Source organism: Rousettus aegyptiacus, unplaced genomic scaffold (assembly GCF_014176215.1).
Source record: "Rousettus aegyptiacus isolate mRouAeg1 unplaced genomic scaffold, mRouAeg1.p scaffold_m13_p_5, whole genome shotgun sequence".
NCBI lineage: Eukaryota > Metazoa > Chordata > Mammalia > Chiroptera > Pteropodidae > Rousettus > Rousettus aegyptiacus.
In genome coordinates, this window is record NW_023416308.1 from 25,389,577 (window position 1) to 25,409,010 (window position 19,434).

The 19,434-nt window shown below is 45.5% G+C and overlaps 2 protein-coding genes across 10 annotated transcripts in view; one reads left to right on the top strand and one right to left on the bottom strand.

The window, feature by feature from the left end:
* Window positions 1-244: 244 nt before the first annotated feature.
* Window positions 245-8,645, top strand: VSIG10L2 (V-set and immunoglobulin domain containing 10 like 2). The gene is made up of 12 exons (XM_036220444.1): window positions 245-729; window positions 980-1,255; window positions 2,541-2,816; window positions 3,428-3,676; window positions 4,345-4,605; window positions 5,928-6,218; window positions 6,647-6,943; window positions 7,578-7,700; window positions 7,997-8,021; window positions 8,115-8,167; window positions 8,307-8,419; window positions 8,533-8,645. The coding sequence occupies exons 1-11, from the start codon at window positions 252-254 to the stop codon at window positions 8,402-8,404; spliced, it is 2,427 nt and encodes an 808-aa protein (XP_036076337.1). The 5' UTR covers window positions 245-251; the 3' UTR covers window positions 8,405-8,419; window positions 8,533-8,645.
* A 132-nt stretch (window positions 8,646-8,777) lies between these two features.
* The window catches only part of CDON (cell adhesion associated, oncogene regulated), a 148,066-nt gene continuing 137,409 nt past the window's right edge, over window positions 8,778-19,434 (bottom strand). For 7 of the 9 annotated variants that reach the window (XM_036220439.1, XM_036220437.1, XM_036220438.1 and 4 more), the window contains 2 exons: window positions 13,993-14,267; window positions 8,778-13,390 (listed from right to left, as the gene is read on the bottom strand). In XM_036220439.1, the coding sequence (XP_036076332.1) occupies window positions 13,227-13,390; window positions 13,993-14,267 (439 nt within the window). In that variant the 3' untranslated portion in view covers window positions 8,778-13,226. Of the gene's footprint in view, window positions 13,391-13,992; window positions 14,268-14,771; window positions 15,861-15,947; window positions 15,979-18,948; window positions 19,222-19,330; window positions 19,358-19,434 lie in introns of those variants that run through there. The other 2 variants (XR_004950794.1, XR_004950795.1) reach the window with 2 other exon arrangements.

Genomic DNA, 19,434 nt, shown 5'->3' on the forward strand with positions numbered 1-19,434 from the left:
GGCCAATAGCAGACTGCTGTCAAACTTTCCTTTGCCGATGGGTCTGAAATCCCCCTGGAATCCTTACACTGAAGTCTCCAGAGCCTAAATTGCCAGTGGCCATGTAGCTCTCCTGACTCTCTGGGCATCATCTGATTGATGCTTGTTAAAGATACTGTTTGCTGGGTGCTGACCTCCTTGGGGATTCTGAGTTGGTGGTCTGAGGTGAGACCCAGGAACCCATATTTTAATCAAGTTTCCCAGATGGTCCGATGACCTGTAGAGATGGGAACCTCTGCTCTTACGAAAACCTGTCCTACCCTCCCGGACAGCAGAACAAGGTACAGAGGCTCTGGGCAAGGAGAAAGAGCAGGAGAATCAGAATAGCTCCAATGTCCTTAGTTGCCACTCTGTCCCCAGGGCAGCCCGATGAGGAGGCAGCGTCCATCCAGGGAGTGAGGGGTGGCTCTGTGGAGCTGGCCTGTGGCTCCCGGGCCACTCCCCTGGTGGTCTTCTGGAGCTTCACCCCGCTGGGCTCCCTGATTCCTCGGCCTGTGGCTGTCACCAATGGAGCAGAGTCCAAGGTGGAGGTCGGAGCCTCAGCTTTGGGGACTGTGAGCCTGCGGAACAGCAGCCTGGTGCTGGGGGAGCTGCGGGAGGGTGCCCGCGGCCACTTCCTGTGCCAGGCCCTGCATGGGGCCGGAGGGCAGCTGCACACTGTCTACTCACACTTCAGTCTGATTGTGCTGGGTAAGGGCCTAGCCAGGGACCTCGGTTTGAGTTTCTTTGCATGCTGCTTTGCGTCCATTTGCATGTGCTTCCAGTGTACTCTGTTGAGCCCAGGTTTCAGAGCCTGCCGCCAGGGGGGGCAGGAAACCTGGGGTATTTGGGAACCCAGTGGGCAGGCTAGCCCCCAGCTAGAGAGCTGGGCTGCTGGACACAGTTGGGCATGGCCTGCGTCTGAGATAACAAACATAGAGCCAATCCTTCCTCTGGCCAGTGCCTGTATCGAAGCCTCAGGTGCGGCTAAGTGAGTCGTTCCCAGTGGAGGGGACATCCGTGGTGGCCACATGCACAGTGCGAGAGGGCACGGAGCCTGTGATCTTTGCCTGGCAGCATCAGGCACCCAGAGGCCCTGGGGAGGCGCTGGTGGGGGTCACAGAGCGACGATTCCAGCTGGACCCAGTCAACCGGACACACCTGGGCTGGTACGTGTGCAGTGCCCACAACGCTGTCAACCAACTAAGCAGTGACGGAGCCTTCCTGGATGTCATCTGTGAGTCAGACTGGTGGGGGAAGGGTGGTCAGGGCTGGCACTCACATGAGGGCACGAAGTTAGAAAGCAGAAGCTCGTCTTTAAAGTATATATAGTAAACAGAGGATTATTTTCGGAATATACAAACAATTCTAAAACAGCCAGTAAAGAGGGAGTAGCAAGCTAACACAAAAGTGGGCAAAAGACCAGAATAGTTATTTCTGTAAAGAGGAGAACACAGAATGCTAATGAATTTCTGAAAGTAAGAAGTTTGTGTGCAAGACGAAAACAGGGAGGGACTGGACCGGCACCATCCAGGATGAAAGCCACTCGTGTGGCTGTGAGCACTTGAGATGTGGCTGAACCAAACTCCAATGTGCTCAGAGTGTAAAACGCACACTGGACTTTGAAGATTTAGTCTAAAAAAATATATACAATAGCTCATCAATAATTTTTATATTGATTATACACAGAAATGATAATATTCTGGATGTACTTGGTTAAATAAAAAATATTAAAATTAAAAAAAACTTAGTTTTTTTCTTTGCTTAGTTGGGTTTGGGTGTTTTTTCTTTGGAATATCTGACTACTGGAAATTTCAAACATCTGTGGCTCACATACCTGTTGGACAGTGCTGGCCTAGAGGATTTAAGTGGCAGGGACTAATGGTGTCCTGTCTGTCTTGTTGGGGGTGGTTTGTGTGAATGGTAAGCCGAGGACTGTGAAGGAGACAGGTGGGCAGTTCTTGGGAAAGATGCAATAGCACAATGGAAGCTGGCAGACAATTCAGGGCTTTCAGGGAGTCAGGCAGAAAGGGGACACAGGAGAGAGGGGAAGGTGGTGACCTAAAGAAGCGAAAAGGGCTGGCTGCTAAGATCATGCCCAGGATGCCTTCCCAACCTGTTCTCTCCCCTCTCCAGTCTAGAGGGACCAACCATCTCAGTCCCAAGAAACCCCTCAATGCCAGGCAATGGGGGGAGGGCTGAGCACCCTACCTTTCTTCTGCCTAGCCAACTCTTGCTTGTCCCCTACCTCAGCCCAACTCACCATTCCCTCAGAAAAGCCTCACGGAATCACAGATGCCCTCTTAGGTTCCCAAAGCCTGCTCACCTCCACAGACCCTGATCTCCTACACTGGACTGTGCCGGTGGCCCCTGGACCCTGGGGTCTTTGAGGGCCTAGAATAATAGTTGACAGTCAGTACATAAAACACAGTTGTGGGATGGTAAGTAAATTCAATGATGATTATGTGAGTGAATGAGGAATGAAGATTGGGGAAGGGTGACAGGCCTTCCTTGCCCTCCAGATGGTCCAGACAATCCTGTGATTACCATGGAGCCACTGGGCTTCACTGAAGAGGGTTTTTGGGCCAGCGAGAAGGAAGAAGTGACTCTGAGTTGCCTGGCTGCATCCAACCCCCATAGTCACTATGCATGGTTCAGGGACCACACGCAGGTCCATACAGGGCCTACCTACACCATCGGCAGCGCCAGCCGTGCCCACACAGGACGATACACTTGCCTGGCCCACAACAGCCGCCTGGACACCCGCACGCAGACCACCGTCCAGCTCACCATCTACTGTGAGTGTGGAGGCAGGGGCCCTCACATTGGAGCCTCCACCACCCTGGCAGACTCCAGGCACCCTGTGAAGAGGGGGGCAGAAGCTGCTGGGGAGGCGGGTCTAGGGGACCCAATAGAGTTACAGAGCAAGAGAGAAGCTAAAAAACCATGGGAAGGGACAGGGAGGGGGGCAGCCCCTGACCCTATATAGGCCACTCCCCCCCCTTCTCAAGTGATTATTCCCGTGGCCCTGGAGACTGAACTGAGGCACAGAGAAGGGCAGAGTGAGGACAGTGAGACAATGTGCCCGAGGCAAAGATGAGGGTGGGAGAGGGGGACACTTCCCTGCTGGGGATTTCCATGGTGGCCTCGGGGATTTCCCAGGGACTCCAACCTCCTGCCCAACCAACCCCCAAGCTGCTGCCTTTTGACCCAAGAGTGCAGCCTTTTGTTCACCAGCCCCTCAGAGGTATCACTCTTTTCCTGCTCACCAACCCCCCTCCGCCATCCCTCTTTTCTTTACCCTGACGCCTCACCCCCCAGGATCCCCCACACCCAGCTGAACCTTGGGGCTGCAGTGCATCGGCAGTGGGGCCAGCCCCAGCTCCAGCCACACCCACCTCTCTCCCAGATCCCCCTGAGGGGCAGCCCTCCTGTGCAGTGCTCCCCGCCTCTGGGGCTGTGACTTTGGTCTGCTCCTGGCCTGGGGGGCTTCCGACTGCGCAGCTGCAGTGGGAAGGGCCCCAGGGAACTGGTCCTACTGCCTTCAGCAATGTCACCTGGAATCATGCAGCCACCCAGCTGCCCAACAGAAGTGTCTTCACCTGCACTGGCCAGCACCCCGTCCTGGCACTACCTACCCTTTGCAGCATCACCCTGTGTGAGTAGACATGGGAAATAGCAGGGCTCTGACACTCTAGGCAGAGGAGCAGGTAGCAGTCTGGGGAGAGACTGGAGGGGCCTTGGGGTGGAGCTCCAGCCCACAAACTCTGAGACCTGCCATGTAACGAGAAGGTCGGCAGCACTCCGCCCAAACCCTACCTCCCACCTCCTCTTCACCCGGCCCCAGTCTCCATCCACACTGTGGCTTGTCCCTTCCTAGTTCTGGCTTGGAGCCCTGTGACACTCTCCTAACTGTCCCTCGGCCTCCCGGGCCAGCAGGCTGTCATCCACCTTACACTCTACTTCTACTGCTCTGTTGCATGTTGATCTTGAACTGTGTGTGTAGCTCTCTCTCTGCCTTGAATACTCCTACTCATCTAAGAGGACCAAGTTCAAATATCATTTGAAATATCATTCAAAGTCCTCCTCTTTGAAGCCCCAGAGAGTTTGTCTTTCTACCTGTACTCCAGCACTCACCAAATTATATTGTAATTGTTTGCTTAGCGTCTATTCTCAATAAATGATGAATGAACAAATAATGAGTGACTGAGTAAAAAGAGAAATGGGTGAATGAAACAATAAAAGAAGGAGGGAGGGAATGGACTAGGCCTGCTGGACCCTTCCTCTCCCTGTAGGGCCATTCTGAGCCATTTATTCCCTACCCAGGGGAACCCCTCTGGAGCCCCACCTGCTGGACTATGGCCACAACTAGAGACCAGGCCATCATGCTGAACTGTGAGTGGCCCGGAGGCGAGCCCCCTGCCCTGCTGAGCTGGCTAGATGGACAGCAGCAGCCCCTGGGCGGCACCACCTCCTCGCTGGCAGTCCACCTCCTGCAGGCCCAGGAAGATCTGGCTGGCCAAGAGTTCACCTGCAGGGGCACTCACCCACTCAGGGTCCCCGACCCCTCCTGTCGGCTCCAGCTGGGTGAGTGGGAGCTGGCGACAGGGGTCTGGGGCTGGGGTAGGAGGAGCAGCCCTCTGGGGTTGGGACGAAGGGCTCTGGGGGGTGGCTGTGCTAGAATGCAAAGTGTGTCAGGTGACTGTGTCACCTCACCTCCCAGGGACTCAAGCTTTTTTGGCCCATAAAATCAGGGTGTTTAGTCAGTCTAGAGGTCTGTGTTGTCTAATAAAAATATAACGTGAGCCACACGTATAATTGAAAATTTTCTAGCGGCCATTTAAAAAAAGGCAAAAAGAGGTGAAACTTTATTCGACTCAATAATATATCCAATATGTGACCATTTTGATGCGCAATAGAAAATTATTAATGAGATATTTTACACTGTTCTTTCTTTTCCTGCTATCTTCAAAATCTGGTGTGTGTGTTTACAGTTATAACACATCTCAGAGTGGACTGGCCACACTTCAAGTGCTCATAGTCACATGTGGCTGGGGGCTACACCCACCCAGCCAGTGAGGGGTGCTGCTGTCTGCCCCATCCACACCGATTTGCATGAGCAGTGCCCAATTACATTACTGATTTGAAATAATGTTCCAAGTATCCGAGGTCTCTACATCTCTTACTCCCTCTAGTTGTTTATGGTCTGGTTTCTTTCTCTGTCTTCATCTGGCCTTGCTGGTCCCACTTATTGGCAACTGAAGAAAAAGAATCTTGAAATTTAAAAATATGAGAAAAGCAAGTAGAGGAGCAGTCATATATGACAATCCTCACAAGATGAGTTTTATCTGGGTCTCCAAGCCTTGGTGGCCGGCATGTTTTCAGGGGCTTTAAGAAAGTCTCGACCCGAAACATTTCTCTCCCTGATTCCTCAGTCTCAGAGCTGGAAATCCCAACACAGGAGGTTCATCGACACCTGAAACTGGGTTTTTAGGAGTCGATCCATGAAACTGATCACCTATGGGCCCAGCCTGTGCTAGGGTGAGAGGTGGTGGGCGCTATAGGAAAGGAGGCCCTGGGCCAGGTCCTGGGAGGGAGGGGGTTAACGCCAAGATGAGTAAGGCAGGGGCCCACTTGCAGGAGCTGAGCCTGGGGTTAGGTGGAGAAAAGCAGGGAGGAAGGCTGCTACCATCATTAAACTTTGGAGCAGATTGTGATAGGAATCTGCCATAGGACGAAAGCCAGAACGAGGCGGCAGACTGGCCCAAGACAAGCTTCACTGTCAACTCCACAGTCCCCGTCCTCTCTCTTTCTCCTCCCCTCTACCACTGGCCAGCACCCTGCCCCCAAGCCTTCTCACTAGCTCAGGCTCAGCGGACACATCCCAGCCTTACTCTCTGTCTCCGCAGAAGCCCCACAGCTGGCAGTGGCTGAGCCCCGCGTGTCGGTGCTGGAGGGGGGAGAGGCCTGGCTGGAGTGCGCCCTTCTGGGGGGCATGCCACCTGCCCAGCTCCTCTGGCTGGGACCCCGGTGCCAGCCAGTGGAACCAGGCACCTCCGGATTCATGCTGCACCCTGAGGGATCCCAGCTCCACCTTGGTATCCAGGGGGCCGACCCAGCTCACCACAGTGGCACCTACCAGTGTGTGGCTCGCAACGCCTTGGGCGACAGCAGTCAGAGCGTCTCGCTGGAGGTCCTGAGTGAGTGCGGGGTGGGAGGGTGCGTTTATGTAGTGAGGGGCCTAGGAACCCTCCAGCCAGACCCCTGTAAGTGGGAAACACTGGAATTCCCTGCTTCGGACACTTTAGTTCCCTCAGGCGGATCGGCCCTAAAAGGGACAGTAATGTGAAGTGCATGCTCTCCTGAATACAGGCAAATAGGACTCTGTGTGGTCAGAATAATCTCCTTTTCCTCCGTGTATAGGCGAGGAAACTGAGGCCTAGAAGTGCGAGTCTAGGGTGACACAGAGCAAAACTACACAGAACTGGTCACGTCTACACACCTCGGTCTGGGGCCTTTTTCACACCACCAGTCTCGACAAAACGGGAACAAACGTGGGCGCGGAAGCACACATGCACACGTGCTCGTGGCCTTGCATGTGCTGTACGTGTCCCTGCCCTCACCCCAGGGTATCCGGCTCCTCCCAACGTCACCATCAGCCGCCTGACCTACGGGAGACACCGGAGAGAGGTGCAGCTGCACTGGGCCATCGAAGGCCCCGGGAACTTGACGGGCTTCCTGGTGCAGCGCAGGGCCAGTGTGCCAGGCCCAGGGGCTGGGGCTTGGGAGACAGCGGCTGGCGACATCGAGCCAGAGAGCAGGACCCGGCGGCTGGGGGGCTTGGACCCAGGGGTCCTGTATGCCTTCCGAGTCCTGGCTCTGAATCACCACACGACTGGACATCCCTCTGAGGTGAAGACACCAGGTGCTGGGACTAGCTCCACGGCGAGGCTCGCCACTTTTTCTACAAAACTGAGCTCTGGCCCATCTTCCTCCTCATGGGGTACCCCTTACTCCATTCCTTTGCTCTCTTCCTACTGGATTCCTCCATCCCCATCTCCATCCTCTTCCCCGCCTTTTCCGTGGGCACTCTCCACTGCTCTTTCCCATCCCTCCCTGGGAGGCCCCGGAGGCCTCAGGCCTAGATGTAGGAGCCACATAGTTAAGCTTGAATCAGAATAGGGAAGGGGGAGATTAAATAAGGATAGGGGTCTAACTCTGTGCCTCAGTCTCACCTCCTGGAGCACAGGTGGGCTAACCTGAGCATTCCTCATTTTATGGCATCCTTCCCTTCAGCCCCATGCTGCCAAGATAACTGGCCTGCTGACTTCTGTGCCAGAAATAGAGACTTGGCTGGGGACTCGAAGAGCACCAGGCTCACGGAGCACCTCTCTTTGGGAGAGAGCTGCTCTCCAGATTCTCTGGGTCCAGCCTTGCTCTTGATCACCCACCTCAGGGAGAGGGGAGGGCATTGCCGGCTCAGTACCCTACAAGCCACAGCTGCCGAGTTCAGCCATGGCTCCAAACCCCGCCATGCGAGCAGCGCTCTCCCCTCCTAGCGGACCCCCCCATCAGCGCCTATCCGGCAGTGCTGGGTGCAGCGGGCACAGGAATGGTGGTGGCAGCAGTGGCCTCTCTGCTGGTGTTCCAGTACGCTGCTCGGCACCCGGAGACGTTCCCGCGTGAGTGGGAAGCTGAAGGCAGGGTTGCTTGATCCCATATAGTGGCCAGGTCTACACCTACCTGAGGGAAGTCCAGACTCCCACCCCCGGGTCAGGAAATTTGGGCTTTTCTGCATGTGACCTCTTCCCCAACGGCAGACGTCCCTTGGGGCTCCCATGCCGACCTCAGGCATCTGGGGCCATCTCCTTCTGGGTTTGTAGTCTCCCTCACAGAGCTTACAGGCAAGGGAGGGTTATTCTCTTTCCACCAAGGCTGGGTTGCTCAAGTAACGTACCTTTTCCTTTTCTTTTTACAGGCCTTGGTCAGCTGCTTGCTCCCATGTGAGTGTGACACCCATCGCTGTGGGGGTCAGGATTCTCCTCTAACTGGAAAGCTGGGTTGTCACTAACTTTACTCTCCCACTCTCCCCTCAGGGAGCCGAGTCATCAACACAGGGGTTCAATGGAAGGCTGTGGGGCACAGGCAGGTAGGCAGAATTTTTTTTCCCCAAAGATAAGGAGAGCAGTTCTGAGTTTCATGCATAATGCTCGGCCTCTCTTGTCCTCTAAGCAGAGCCTGGGACACCCCCAAAGTGTCTCTCCTTTGTTCATGTCTATTCTTTTTAGGCACTGAAACACCATTCACTATCCCAGGTTCAGACCCTGCACAAGAATCCCCAGATACACCGGTAAATGTCACCATCACAGTGACTGCAACACCGTGAAGCCTCAAGAGAAAGGTACGAAGATGCTTAGGGAGACAGGCTGAGGTTGAAAGATCCCCTCTATCACACCTGGTCTTAAAAACAAGGTAGCAAAGACACCGACCCCCCACTCCCCACTCCCCATCCAGCCTTTGCGACCAGTGCAAAGCTCAGCTGCGGTGCTTCTAAATGGCCGGGCTACAAGAGAAGTCCTGGCCCAGCTTGTGGAAGATAGAAGTGGAAGAACAAGGAAGACACACGTTTGGATAAAAGAGCAGCTGGGTATCCGACGGCCAGTGAGAATGATGGTGTTGGGAACAGTGCCTAGTCCCGTATGAGCAAGCTCGCTGCTTCCGGCAAAGTCCATGAATTGAATAATTCCTAAATAAACCATACTTGATGCTCTCAGTAGTAGAGGCTCATTTTGATTGCAGCTCCCACAGGGAGGGGCTGATCCCATGTTCAGGTGAGTTCTAGGTTTTCCTACTGGGAGGAAGCTAGGAGATGGGAAGCAAGATATGTAGGTACATGTTCCCTTCATTCGGCTGCAGTAAAAGATGCATTCTAGTCCTTTACTTTCCACGCCTCAAATTCCTTCCTTAAGGACACATACTTTACTATTACAGGACCAGCTTAATCAGGGCTGGTGGCAGAGCCAGGTGCCAATCCCAGGGTTTTTGTCGTCTACTTTTGGTGTAGGAATATCACTGAGTCTGCAGTGGTCAAAGGGATAGTCGCTCGACTCCGGGAGTCTGTGACAACAAGATAAAGCAGAAGTATTGCAGATACTCCAAGCCTTGTGGAGCTGGCTGACAGGGGAGACCGGGTTATTCCAAAGTCATACTCTGTCAGCTGCCAGTATGACTCACTGGCTCCAAGTGTGCGTGGGTCTGAAATTTGGGTGAAACACAAACGAATGCTTGTTCCAACTGACTAGAAGGGTTAGGACTCAGGGCTGGCTCCGCAGGGGACTCAGAGGAGAAGAAACAGCAAGAGAGCCAAGGGATGGCCTTGCCAGGAATATGGAAAGTGGCGCCTGAAAGGAGACAGAAGACTGACAGAAACTGAAGTTGCTTCTTAGGTTCTCACAGATTTGACTTTATTAGAAAAGGAGTTTCGAGTTTCCCTCAGAGCCCTCAGGACTGGGGCTAAGGCTTGAGGAAGTCCTATTTAAATATGGGGAATAAAATATAACAAGGCCCCACCCAATCAAAAGACCCCAGTGGCTTTCTGGACAAAGTCGTCCAGACACTTTGATCTTTTAGGGCAGTAAAACAAAGCTGCTTCCCGAAGAGGCTAAATTCTACTCTGGAGCTCATACAGATGCTGTTCTAGGTTGATGGTAAAAAATAGATGATGTGCAAGGAGGGACCACTCGTCCCCTTTCTCCTCATGCTCCTCTGTTCCTTCCAGTGAAATGCCGAGCTCCCCTAAGGGGATCTGCCTGCTTCAACGCAGCTCTGTGGCTCAGGTATTTCCCTGGCCTTCCCATAAAACACTTGTCCTAGATCATGTTCCACTGGGGCCTGGATCTCTGGAGTCAGAACAGAAGAAATTGACTCATTTGGCTCTTGGATATGCACGGGAGATGGGGGTGAGGATTCAGGGAAGGGCAGGGTGGAGGTTCCAAAACATTGCAGAGTAAGACACATACCCACCCTAGTCACAAGCTATAAGCAGCTTTATACAAACAGGGAGTATCTGGGCACCCCATCTTCACTGCCACTCTGTATGGAAGCAGCATACTCTTTTAATACAAAATCATATCAACCAAATAAAACCTGTCAAAGCTACATCATTTAAAATATGTACAGTTTCAAACATACTATTACAACTTTAAGGAAAATAAAACATACTTTTCAATATAATACAAAACATGCATCTCAAAGTCATTGCTTGAAAAGTGAGCGACACAGGTGAAATTCAATTATAAAATTAACTTCTTGGCAGTACTGTAGCTGAAATGAGATCTGTGACACGACCAGCTTCATGTGGACGTATTGGTCTTCGCAGACTCATTTGACAAAAACAAACCCAAGGAGGAAATGCTTTTTAAAAGATCACTTCGAAAGGTTTAAAGCACTGCAATTTAACTTACAATGTTAAATCTTGTACACCACCAGACCATCACCTATCACCAGACTACCAGTGCATAACCGAAAGAAGGAAGAAAAGGAGATAGTGAAATGATATAACAGGAGTGGGGAAGTTTAATGCTGAAACAAAGAATCGCGGAGCATTCCAAGATGAAAAGGAACATGAAGAGGCTTGGCCAACTACAGTATCACTACACTGAGTTCAGATCAGATTCTGGGGGGCAGGGGGCGGTGAGGGGTTCACAGAGAAAAACATGGACTCCAGGAAGACCAAGGAATAAGCACAGGGCCCTGCCACACGGGACTGAGGGTGGCTTCTCTAGTTGTAGAGTTAAGAGTGGCAGAGGAATCTAGCAGCAGGGGCGGACTGGAGCATGCAGAACTGGACCGGTTCCATTAAAAGAGAGAACCACAATGTTTTTGGAAAGCAGCATGGAAAAAAGGGAAGGAGCTCGGATTACAGCTCCACATCAGCTGAGTTCAAATTCAGGCTCTGCAGCTCACTGTGAGACTGAGGGACTTCAAGACCTGCTTTGTGGGTTTGTTGTGTGGGTTAAAGAGATAGCAGTAACAAGCTCCACACAGTGCCTGGTACACAACAGCTACTCCGCAAATGTGAGCAACATCTCCTGCAATGAAATATATATACTGTGTCCCCAGACTTCCTGGTGAAGTGACATTAGGCAGGACTGGTTCTGGTGACTGTGCAGGGCAGGAAGCTTGAGAACGCCTCATGGCTAGGGAGAACTCATAACTCCTAAACATAAAGACAATTATATATAGTTATATTTATATTTATATATCTCAATATATAAAGGCATTTTTTATAAATAAAATACAATAAAAGGGATAACACTTAAAACAGCGTTACTAATAATATAAATAAAGCAGTCCACAATGAGATTGTCCTAAAGGTAAAGTCATGTTCTCTTCCTGGAGGACAAATCTCATATTTAAACTCAATCTTTAAAAGCAGTTTATGACCTAAGGCTCATGCTAATATACCTGTTTCCTGAATCAAAATGACTGCCTATGAACATTTATTCCCCAGTTTTCTAAAACTCGCCTTGTGATAGCATTGCTGTAACTTGATTGGCCAACACAGGGTACATTTTCATATTCTGTGTACTAGGATAGGACTTAGTCCTTTGCTAGTCACAGAAGTCAGGGATAAAGCTATCCCCCTCAAAAGCGGATTGTATCTATGTAACATGAAGAATAAATCCAGTATAGTACAGGCATGGACACCTGGAATAGAGAACTTGATTCTATAGCATCCCTAACACTTGACCTGAAATTACAGCCACTACATTCTACTTGAAGGAATTCTGGCATAGTGACTCAGCTTCAACAGCACAGTTCACTAACAGCTCTATGTATAAAATATATAGACATATGCAAGGGAATACTGGCGCACTTATATAGGACATTGATTAACATAGTATTCTACTCTATTTCATGGCAATTTCTAGGAAACAGTAAAATTTTTTCATTTACGCTGGAACTACTGGGCTTCCAGAGAAGCGTTTTCACTTTCTTTCCCAAAAGGGACGCACAATCCCCAAAGGGGCAGTGACCCACTGCAGCTGGACTCAAGCTATTAAACATACTTATGGTGTTTTGAGGGTTTGTTTTTGTTTTTGTTTTTTAGATGCAGAGAAGAAAAGCCTTCTAACGGCAGCTGCAAACGCCCTGTCGCTCGGAGGCAGCAGTAACTGTGATTTATGAGCTCTGCCTGTTTACAATGACGACATTCTGAAAAAAAAGTCAGAAAATTTCAAGCCACATCCCCCTTTCTCTCCAAATTAAGACTTGCCCAATGCATTTTCCAAGTATTGCCCATGTTGAAAGTTAGAAAATGACAATTTTCGGATGCTGTGGCACCATCACCACAATCCTACAGAAATGGGAGAGCTTCTGCCAAGATGGGCTCCCTTGAAACCCTTCCCTTTCTTCTTAAAATATGAATCTTTCTCTTCAAATACCCCTTCAAAGTAGTATTTTGTTCCTATCTCTTAGAAACAGTCCAAAAGAGGCCCACGGTGACCATTTCACAAAGAAATGCAATTGTAAAGCAGTAGGACGTGAAGGCATTCTTCTCTCTGCCCTTGGTTCCCTTTCTGCAGGCTGCAGTAACCCAACTAGACCTTAACCCTAACCATACTCATGATACTGTGCATGATTAGTGCCTAGAAAACTAAAAATAACTTGCGCCCACATGCAGATAGTCAACAGGTCAGCTATCACTTTTGTGGAAGGCACTAATGAAATTCATAAGAGATCTGCTATTAATGAACAGCAGGTTACAGCTGTGGTTGATTCCAAAATGTTCTCAGAAAGTCTGATAACACGACATTGAAAGACAGCTTTCCAACTGAAAACTTCAAACAGCCCGAGCCATTCCCTCTTAGCTGGATCAGCCAACAGGCTGGGTCCTTGCAGGAGGAGCTCTTATTGTCACTGAGATTCTTGGAAAACATGGAAGGACTCCACTTCTCTCAGATGATTGAAAACTATGTAAAACTAGGTTTCCTACCTAGGCGGGAGGAAGGAAAAGGGAGGGAAAAATTTAAGGCATAAATAATATAAAAGGGCACACATTTTACGATACATTCACATGACATTACTACTACAAAAATAAATAAAGATATTCTCTGATTTGAATTAACATCCTTCAGTCTATCCTCAGGCCTGTTTCTTACAGTTACTGGCTTGAAGTGGGAACGTGGCTAGTCACATGCACATTCTCAGGTTTCCTGATGTTGTTGAAGGACCCCTGAAGGGCTGTCTAAAGGAATGCCAGGAGGAGACCATATTGTCTTTTCAGTACAGTCCTCTGAAACAGATGGCAAAATAAGAGGATTCCAACTTAAAATTTTGTTCTCTGTTTCGGAATGGACACAGCTGTCTTCTGAAAAACACAAAAGGTTTGGGAGCATTATGAAGTGATAAAGGCTGATTATTGCAAAGCAGTCTAAAAACATTACTTTGAGCAATAAAGAAAGACTAATGAGTAAAAGTAGAGCACAATTATGTTTAGTTTGAATCTGAGGGTGGCACTAGATGTAAAAAGTTTAGAATAAAGTTGAACTCTCATGAACAATTATGCAATTCATCTGAGGGTTAAAGCGAGCTCCTTGAAAGCCCCTAAATAACCACCTTAAAGAAAGGCTACAACTCAAGAATCAACTCAAATGAAAAAGAGGCCCCATGACCACAAAATGTATTCTTCCAGCAAGTCTACTGTCTAGGTATAAACTGAATCAAAGCCTATTTGGATTTATTTTCCAAATGAAATGGGATTAACAGCCTGAGATGAAAGAAATGAATAATAAAATTCCAAAGAATCCTTTACCTAGTGAACTTGTATTGAAGTATCCAACACCCCACCTACTCTCTTAAGAAACAGGAGAGTCGATCGATCACAGAGAGAACACATCGACATCATCTTCCCTTATCTTTAACTAACTGAAGACTATCTCGAAACTTAAGTTTGATAATGTCTCCCTGTACCTCTGTTGAACTCCGTTGCATCTTCTGTGGAATCAGAGTCGCTCTCGTTCCTATCATCCCGACAGCAAGCATGCTGAGCAGGTCTTGGTGCCACATCATCCTTGATGCTCTCCTCAGGTGACTGGCCACAGCTGGGGGCTGTGGAAGCCAGACACATAGACATCTTCATGTGACTGAGTGTCTTCATTTCCAAACCATCCTGAGGATAAGGTGCTACCACTGGAACCACAGGAAGTGGGGTACTGCTGAAAGTGCCATTCGTTTTGGTGAAACACCTACAAAATGTAAACCAAAAGAAACAGGATTTTGTCTAGAGGGATCAGTGATTAAAATACATTTATTTTGAAATATCACTTGGTATTTTGTATCCAGAGATTCTTAAGAGAGACTGTTGCTTAAAAATAATTAAATGCTTTACTATGATTTGATATATCAAGAACTCAAAAATTATAGTCAACGTAAAATACAAGAGAATACATCAAAAGGCAAATCATTTAAGAATGGAACCTTCAATGACGACTTATCCCACATGTTTCCTTTGCCTCAGTCCACTGTTGAAAATTGTCTCCTATTTCATAATTAACTGGCTCCTAAATATAGCACACAGAAGGAAAAGGCCGTTGGCCACTAGAAGAAATGAAGGGATAAAAAAGGAAGGACATAAAGCTAAGAAACTGATGTCTACATAAGAGAAATGACCTTATGAAAACCAAGAAAAACATTATCCTTTGAAACTAGATAATACGTTCCCTCTCACCCTTGAAGAAACACAATAAGGATTAGATATTCAAAATCCAGGTTTTATTTTTCAATTTTTTTCCTTTGCATAATTGAATGCTATTATAAGCACTGAGCATTCACTTCAATTCTGTCATATTTTTATTTCCTATCTTCACCTGAGATATATGTTTTAATTGTTTTTCTTTGTGTTGTTCAGATTAGATTGTTTCTATTGATCTTCTAGGTTCCATGACTCTTTCCTCTGTTGTCACCAATCTGATGTTAAGCCTTCGTCCAGTAAATTTTCCAGCTTTGGAATTTCCATTGGGTCACTCTTTACATTTTCTACTTCTCAGCTGAAATTCCCCAAATATGAATTCGTTTTCTGTATATCTTCCTTTAAGTCCTTGAAGATGTTTTTAACAGCTGCTCTAAAGTCACTGTCTGCCAGTTGTGACATCTGGGTCATCTCAGGGTCTGTTTCTATTGACCTTTTTCCCCTTGAGGAAGTCTCACATTTTCCTATTTCTTCACATACAGTTTGTTTGTTTGTTTGTTTGTTTGTTTATTTATTTATTTTATTTTGGGGGTATTTTTCCCTCTAAGATTTTAGTTCTGTTGGCCTTGAACTCCATTGTTTGACACCTTCTGTTTGGGTCTCTGGCAAGATAGAAGAACGCCCTCAGATAAACCCATTAAATGTCATTCATTGTCTTTCAAGGTTAGGCTTATTCAGTTTCTACCCACTTCTGGTTACTCTCCAATACTTTCGAATTATTCTCATTATTGCCTATAGATGATCAAACTATTCCCCCATTAACAGAAGCTGGAATCTCAGAAATAAATATATATATATATTTTATTTCTAAAATTGGGAGTAAGAAATGTTTATAGAAACATTTCATTTGACTTTGATTTTGGCATGTTAGGTAAGAATATCATAAAATTGACTGATAGTGTGTTGTAGATAAGCAATGTTAGAGAATGAAGATAAGAATTCTTTGGATTCCTATCCTTTAAACATGGGATGGTATGTTTCTGGAGCATATGAAAATCAGTAAAAGGAAGTCCATGTAACTGTTACTAATGGCTCTGTTGGTTCAAGTTATTGAAAATACCAAATGATAAGCATGAATAAGGATCTGAACCTGGAAAAGAGGGAAATATCTATCAGTAAATCAAATCCTTAATTTAAATAAGTCCAACTTTAATTTCAAATAGGAAAATATACTCACTATACATTAGCGGAATTCAGATACCAGTCATCTGGAACAAAAGCAAAGTAGGTCAGGTATTTGTACAGAATAATTTGAGTACAGTATTATCTAACAGGACTGTAATTTTAACTTTTAATAATATAGCAAAAAAATATATTCTGATTCAAATAAAACTTAAGTGTTCCCATGCATGTCTTTAGCCAATAAAAAATGAAAGCAACACTGGTATAGAGGAAGTTTGTTGGAGCCAGAACCAGAACACTGGGCTGGATGGATCATGATTCCAGGGGGTACTACATCTCTTATTTGTTCTGCTGTACATTTGATACAACTCTGGACTTTAAATTCAGAAATCTGGGATGCTGGCAAGTGTGAGCACTTATCACTTGACGGCTACTTAAAAATGTCCATGCTATCCAGGGTTATCATTCTCTTCCTGTCATGTACTTTATCATTAGTCTATTCTACTATCTCAATACTGAGAACCCCAAAATCCCCCTGAATGCATTCGATTCATGGGAATCCAGACTTTAAATAGGGTATTCATCCAAAATGTGGGCCAAGTGAGGGTGAAAAAATACCTTTCTGAATTCAAACTACTGCTAATGAGAATTTAAAAGGTATTATCCATCTATAGAAATAATCTTATCTAGAAGAACTCTTTATCTAAAAGCACTTCTGAATATCTTCTAAATGTTAGACACTGTGGTAGATACAGAAAATATAAAGGTTAATACAGCAGAGTTCCAGCTCCCAGTCTAATAGAGGAGACAGAGAAATAAACAAATGGTTACAATATAATGTAGTAAGTGTTATATAAGAAGATACAAAAGGCACTGGGTTAGAGATGTGTGGCTTCCCACATTACCAAGTAGAGACTGGTGTATATTCTATTTCAAACTCAACTGTTTCACAATCAAGAAAATTATACTACATAGCAATTATGGAATTAGAGAATAAGAAGGATTCTGATTTTATAAAACCAGAAATATCTCTGGTCAGGAGACTCTTTATGACTACCATGATTTCTGGGAAATAATTCTTAAAAATTAAATTCTTGGCTTCTGGTTGTAACTGATTAGTCTGTATGAGAACAACTCTCCTGCCAAGAACCACTAAAAATGAGAAATTTTATTTTAAATCTGTTGAAGTCACCAGAGAGCTACCAAAAGAATCGAGTGATTGAGAGGAGGTAAATTTGACCCTGAGTTTCGGCACATTTTTCTTCTTGAGGCATCTGCCCAATTCGGTGCAGGATGAAACACTAAGATGCCCAGCAGAAAGTGGTAGGTGAGAAGCTGAGCAGAGCTTTTGGCAGTTTCATGGGGCTGGGAAGAGAGAAACTGGAACACAGAACTAGTAAATACTCAAGGCTTTTAATTAGGATCCTTGAAGGGCTATGTTATAAAGATATAGGAAGAGACGAGCTTTTACAAAGATCAAAATTCAGCATTAAATTAACCCCTAGCTGGGTTAAAGTGATCTGACCCTTACCTCACTGCCTTGCAAAAGCAAAAGTAAATCCTTTCTTGGGGAAGAAAACATCTTCCAGAGCCCCTATGAGTCTTTATATACAATGTCCAGAATTCAATAAAAAATTACCAGGCATAACAGTTTATAGGAATAAGAGAAAAACTAGTGATATAGATATTGAGTTAGGAGATACAGACTTTAAAAGAACTAAATGAATATATTCAAGAAAGCAGATGGCAAGATGAAGAATTTTAACAGAGAATTAGAATCTAATAATAGTAATTTGGAATTTCTACATTAAAAAGTAGAATAACTGAAATTAAGAACTTGGTATGTGGGGTTAAGGGCAAACTGAGCACAAATGGGCAGATGTCACTGCACAGTATTTAGTCTGAAGCAGAGTCAAAAGGATGAAAAATGCAGAAAGAAGCTAAGAGACATATGAAGCATAGCAAAAAACTCGAAAAGATATATAATTGGAGTATCTCTGAAAGAGAGAAAAGAGAATGGGACAGAAGCCATATTGGGAGAGATAAAGGCTAAGAATTTTCTAAAACTGATGAAACAGAAGCCACATATTTAAGAAGTTCTATGAAAAAATACAAAGAAAATTACACTTTTGAATTTGAATAATTAACCTGCTGGAAACAAAATAAAAGTGAAAGTCAGTCATAAAAATAGCCAAAAGGAAAAGACATTTTTACCTTAAAAGAGAACCATACAAGTGATTTGTCAACAGGAGAAAAAAACTCTCCTGCCGAGAACAAATAAAAAGGGAAATTTTATTTTAAATCTGTTGAAGTCACCAGAGAGCTACCAAAACAATTGAGTGTTTGAGATTCCAGAGAGAAGGTATAATGGAAGTAATAAAATAATGGAACATTTTGAAAGTTTGAAAAGTAACTGCCAACCTAAGATTCAATAAACAGTAATAAATATCCTTCAAAAAGGAAGAAGAATTCAAGATTTTCAGGCCAAAACCTGAGAGAACTTGTCACCCTAAGAGCTGTACTATAGGAAATACTAAAGAGAGTTCAAGTTGAAGGAAAATGAGTAGCAGCAGAGAGAAGAAAACAGAAAGAAATGAGTAACAACAAAAAAGGTAATGTCAGAAATTCTGAATAAATGCTGACTGCAAAACACAATAATTGTAATGTCTTAGAAGATGTTAAATATCTGTAGAATTAAACAAATGTCAAAAATAACAAAACACTGGAGAAGACAGTGGAGTTAACATGTTCTAAAGTATTTTATTGTTTAGGAAGTGGTAAAAGTACTAATGTATATTAGACTCTAATTAAAAGCATAATGTCCAGCACTAAGCACACAGTAAATGGCATATAGTAGGACCTCGAAAAATGTTAAGTAAATAAGTAATAAATTTTAGAACATCAGCCATTTTTTATATCCTTCTTCGTAAGCAAGTAAATTTATTATTAGGGAGCAACAATTAAGCTAATTATTCAAAATACCTGATAACAACAGACCATACCCAATACTAAAATGAGACATGTATATTAAAGTGAGAACAAACTGATACACTTACTCCTTTGATTTTTGTATCACAATAGTAGGTATCTCTGTCTTTGTCCAATACAAGTTCTGGTGTCTGGTTTTTCTTATACAGACTGGCTTCATAGTTGTCTGATTCAAACTTCAATCTCCCGCAGGACAGGCAATGACTGTCCTCGGTGTCAGAGAAAGCTCTTAGAATAGTGAGACATACAGCACAGGCAGGCACTTAATAAAATCTCCAGGGTGATGTTGTAAAACAAATTAAGTGAGTTTCTGGCTTCACGTCCCATTTCTCTGCAAGAACCTGGAAGTAATACAAAGGTACTCAAAATCTAAAAGCAAAAAGCATCAGGTCAGAAAGAAAAGTTTTCATTTAAAAGAAGTAAAGTTAATCTGTAGAAAAATATACTTGCCATAATTTAAAAAACCAGGGAAGTCCCCTAAAAACAAAATATTATGAATTAATAATTTATTTATATAAATCTCACATGAAATTTCATAATGTTGATAAAAAATA

Coding starts and splice junctions, on each gene's coding strand:
- VSIG10L2 (XM_036220444.1), top strand. CDS start 252: ATGACCTGTAGAGATGGGAACCTCTGCTCTTACGAAAACCTGTCCTAC. Junction 4,606..5,927: donor CTCCTGTCGGCTCCAGCTGG/GTGAGTGGGAGC, acceptor CTGTCTCCGCAG/AAGCCCCACAGCTGGCAGTG. Junction 7,701..7,996: donor GCACCCGGAGACGTTCCCGC/GTGAGTGGGAAG, acceptor TTCTTTTTACAG/GCCTTGGTCAGCTGCTTGCT.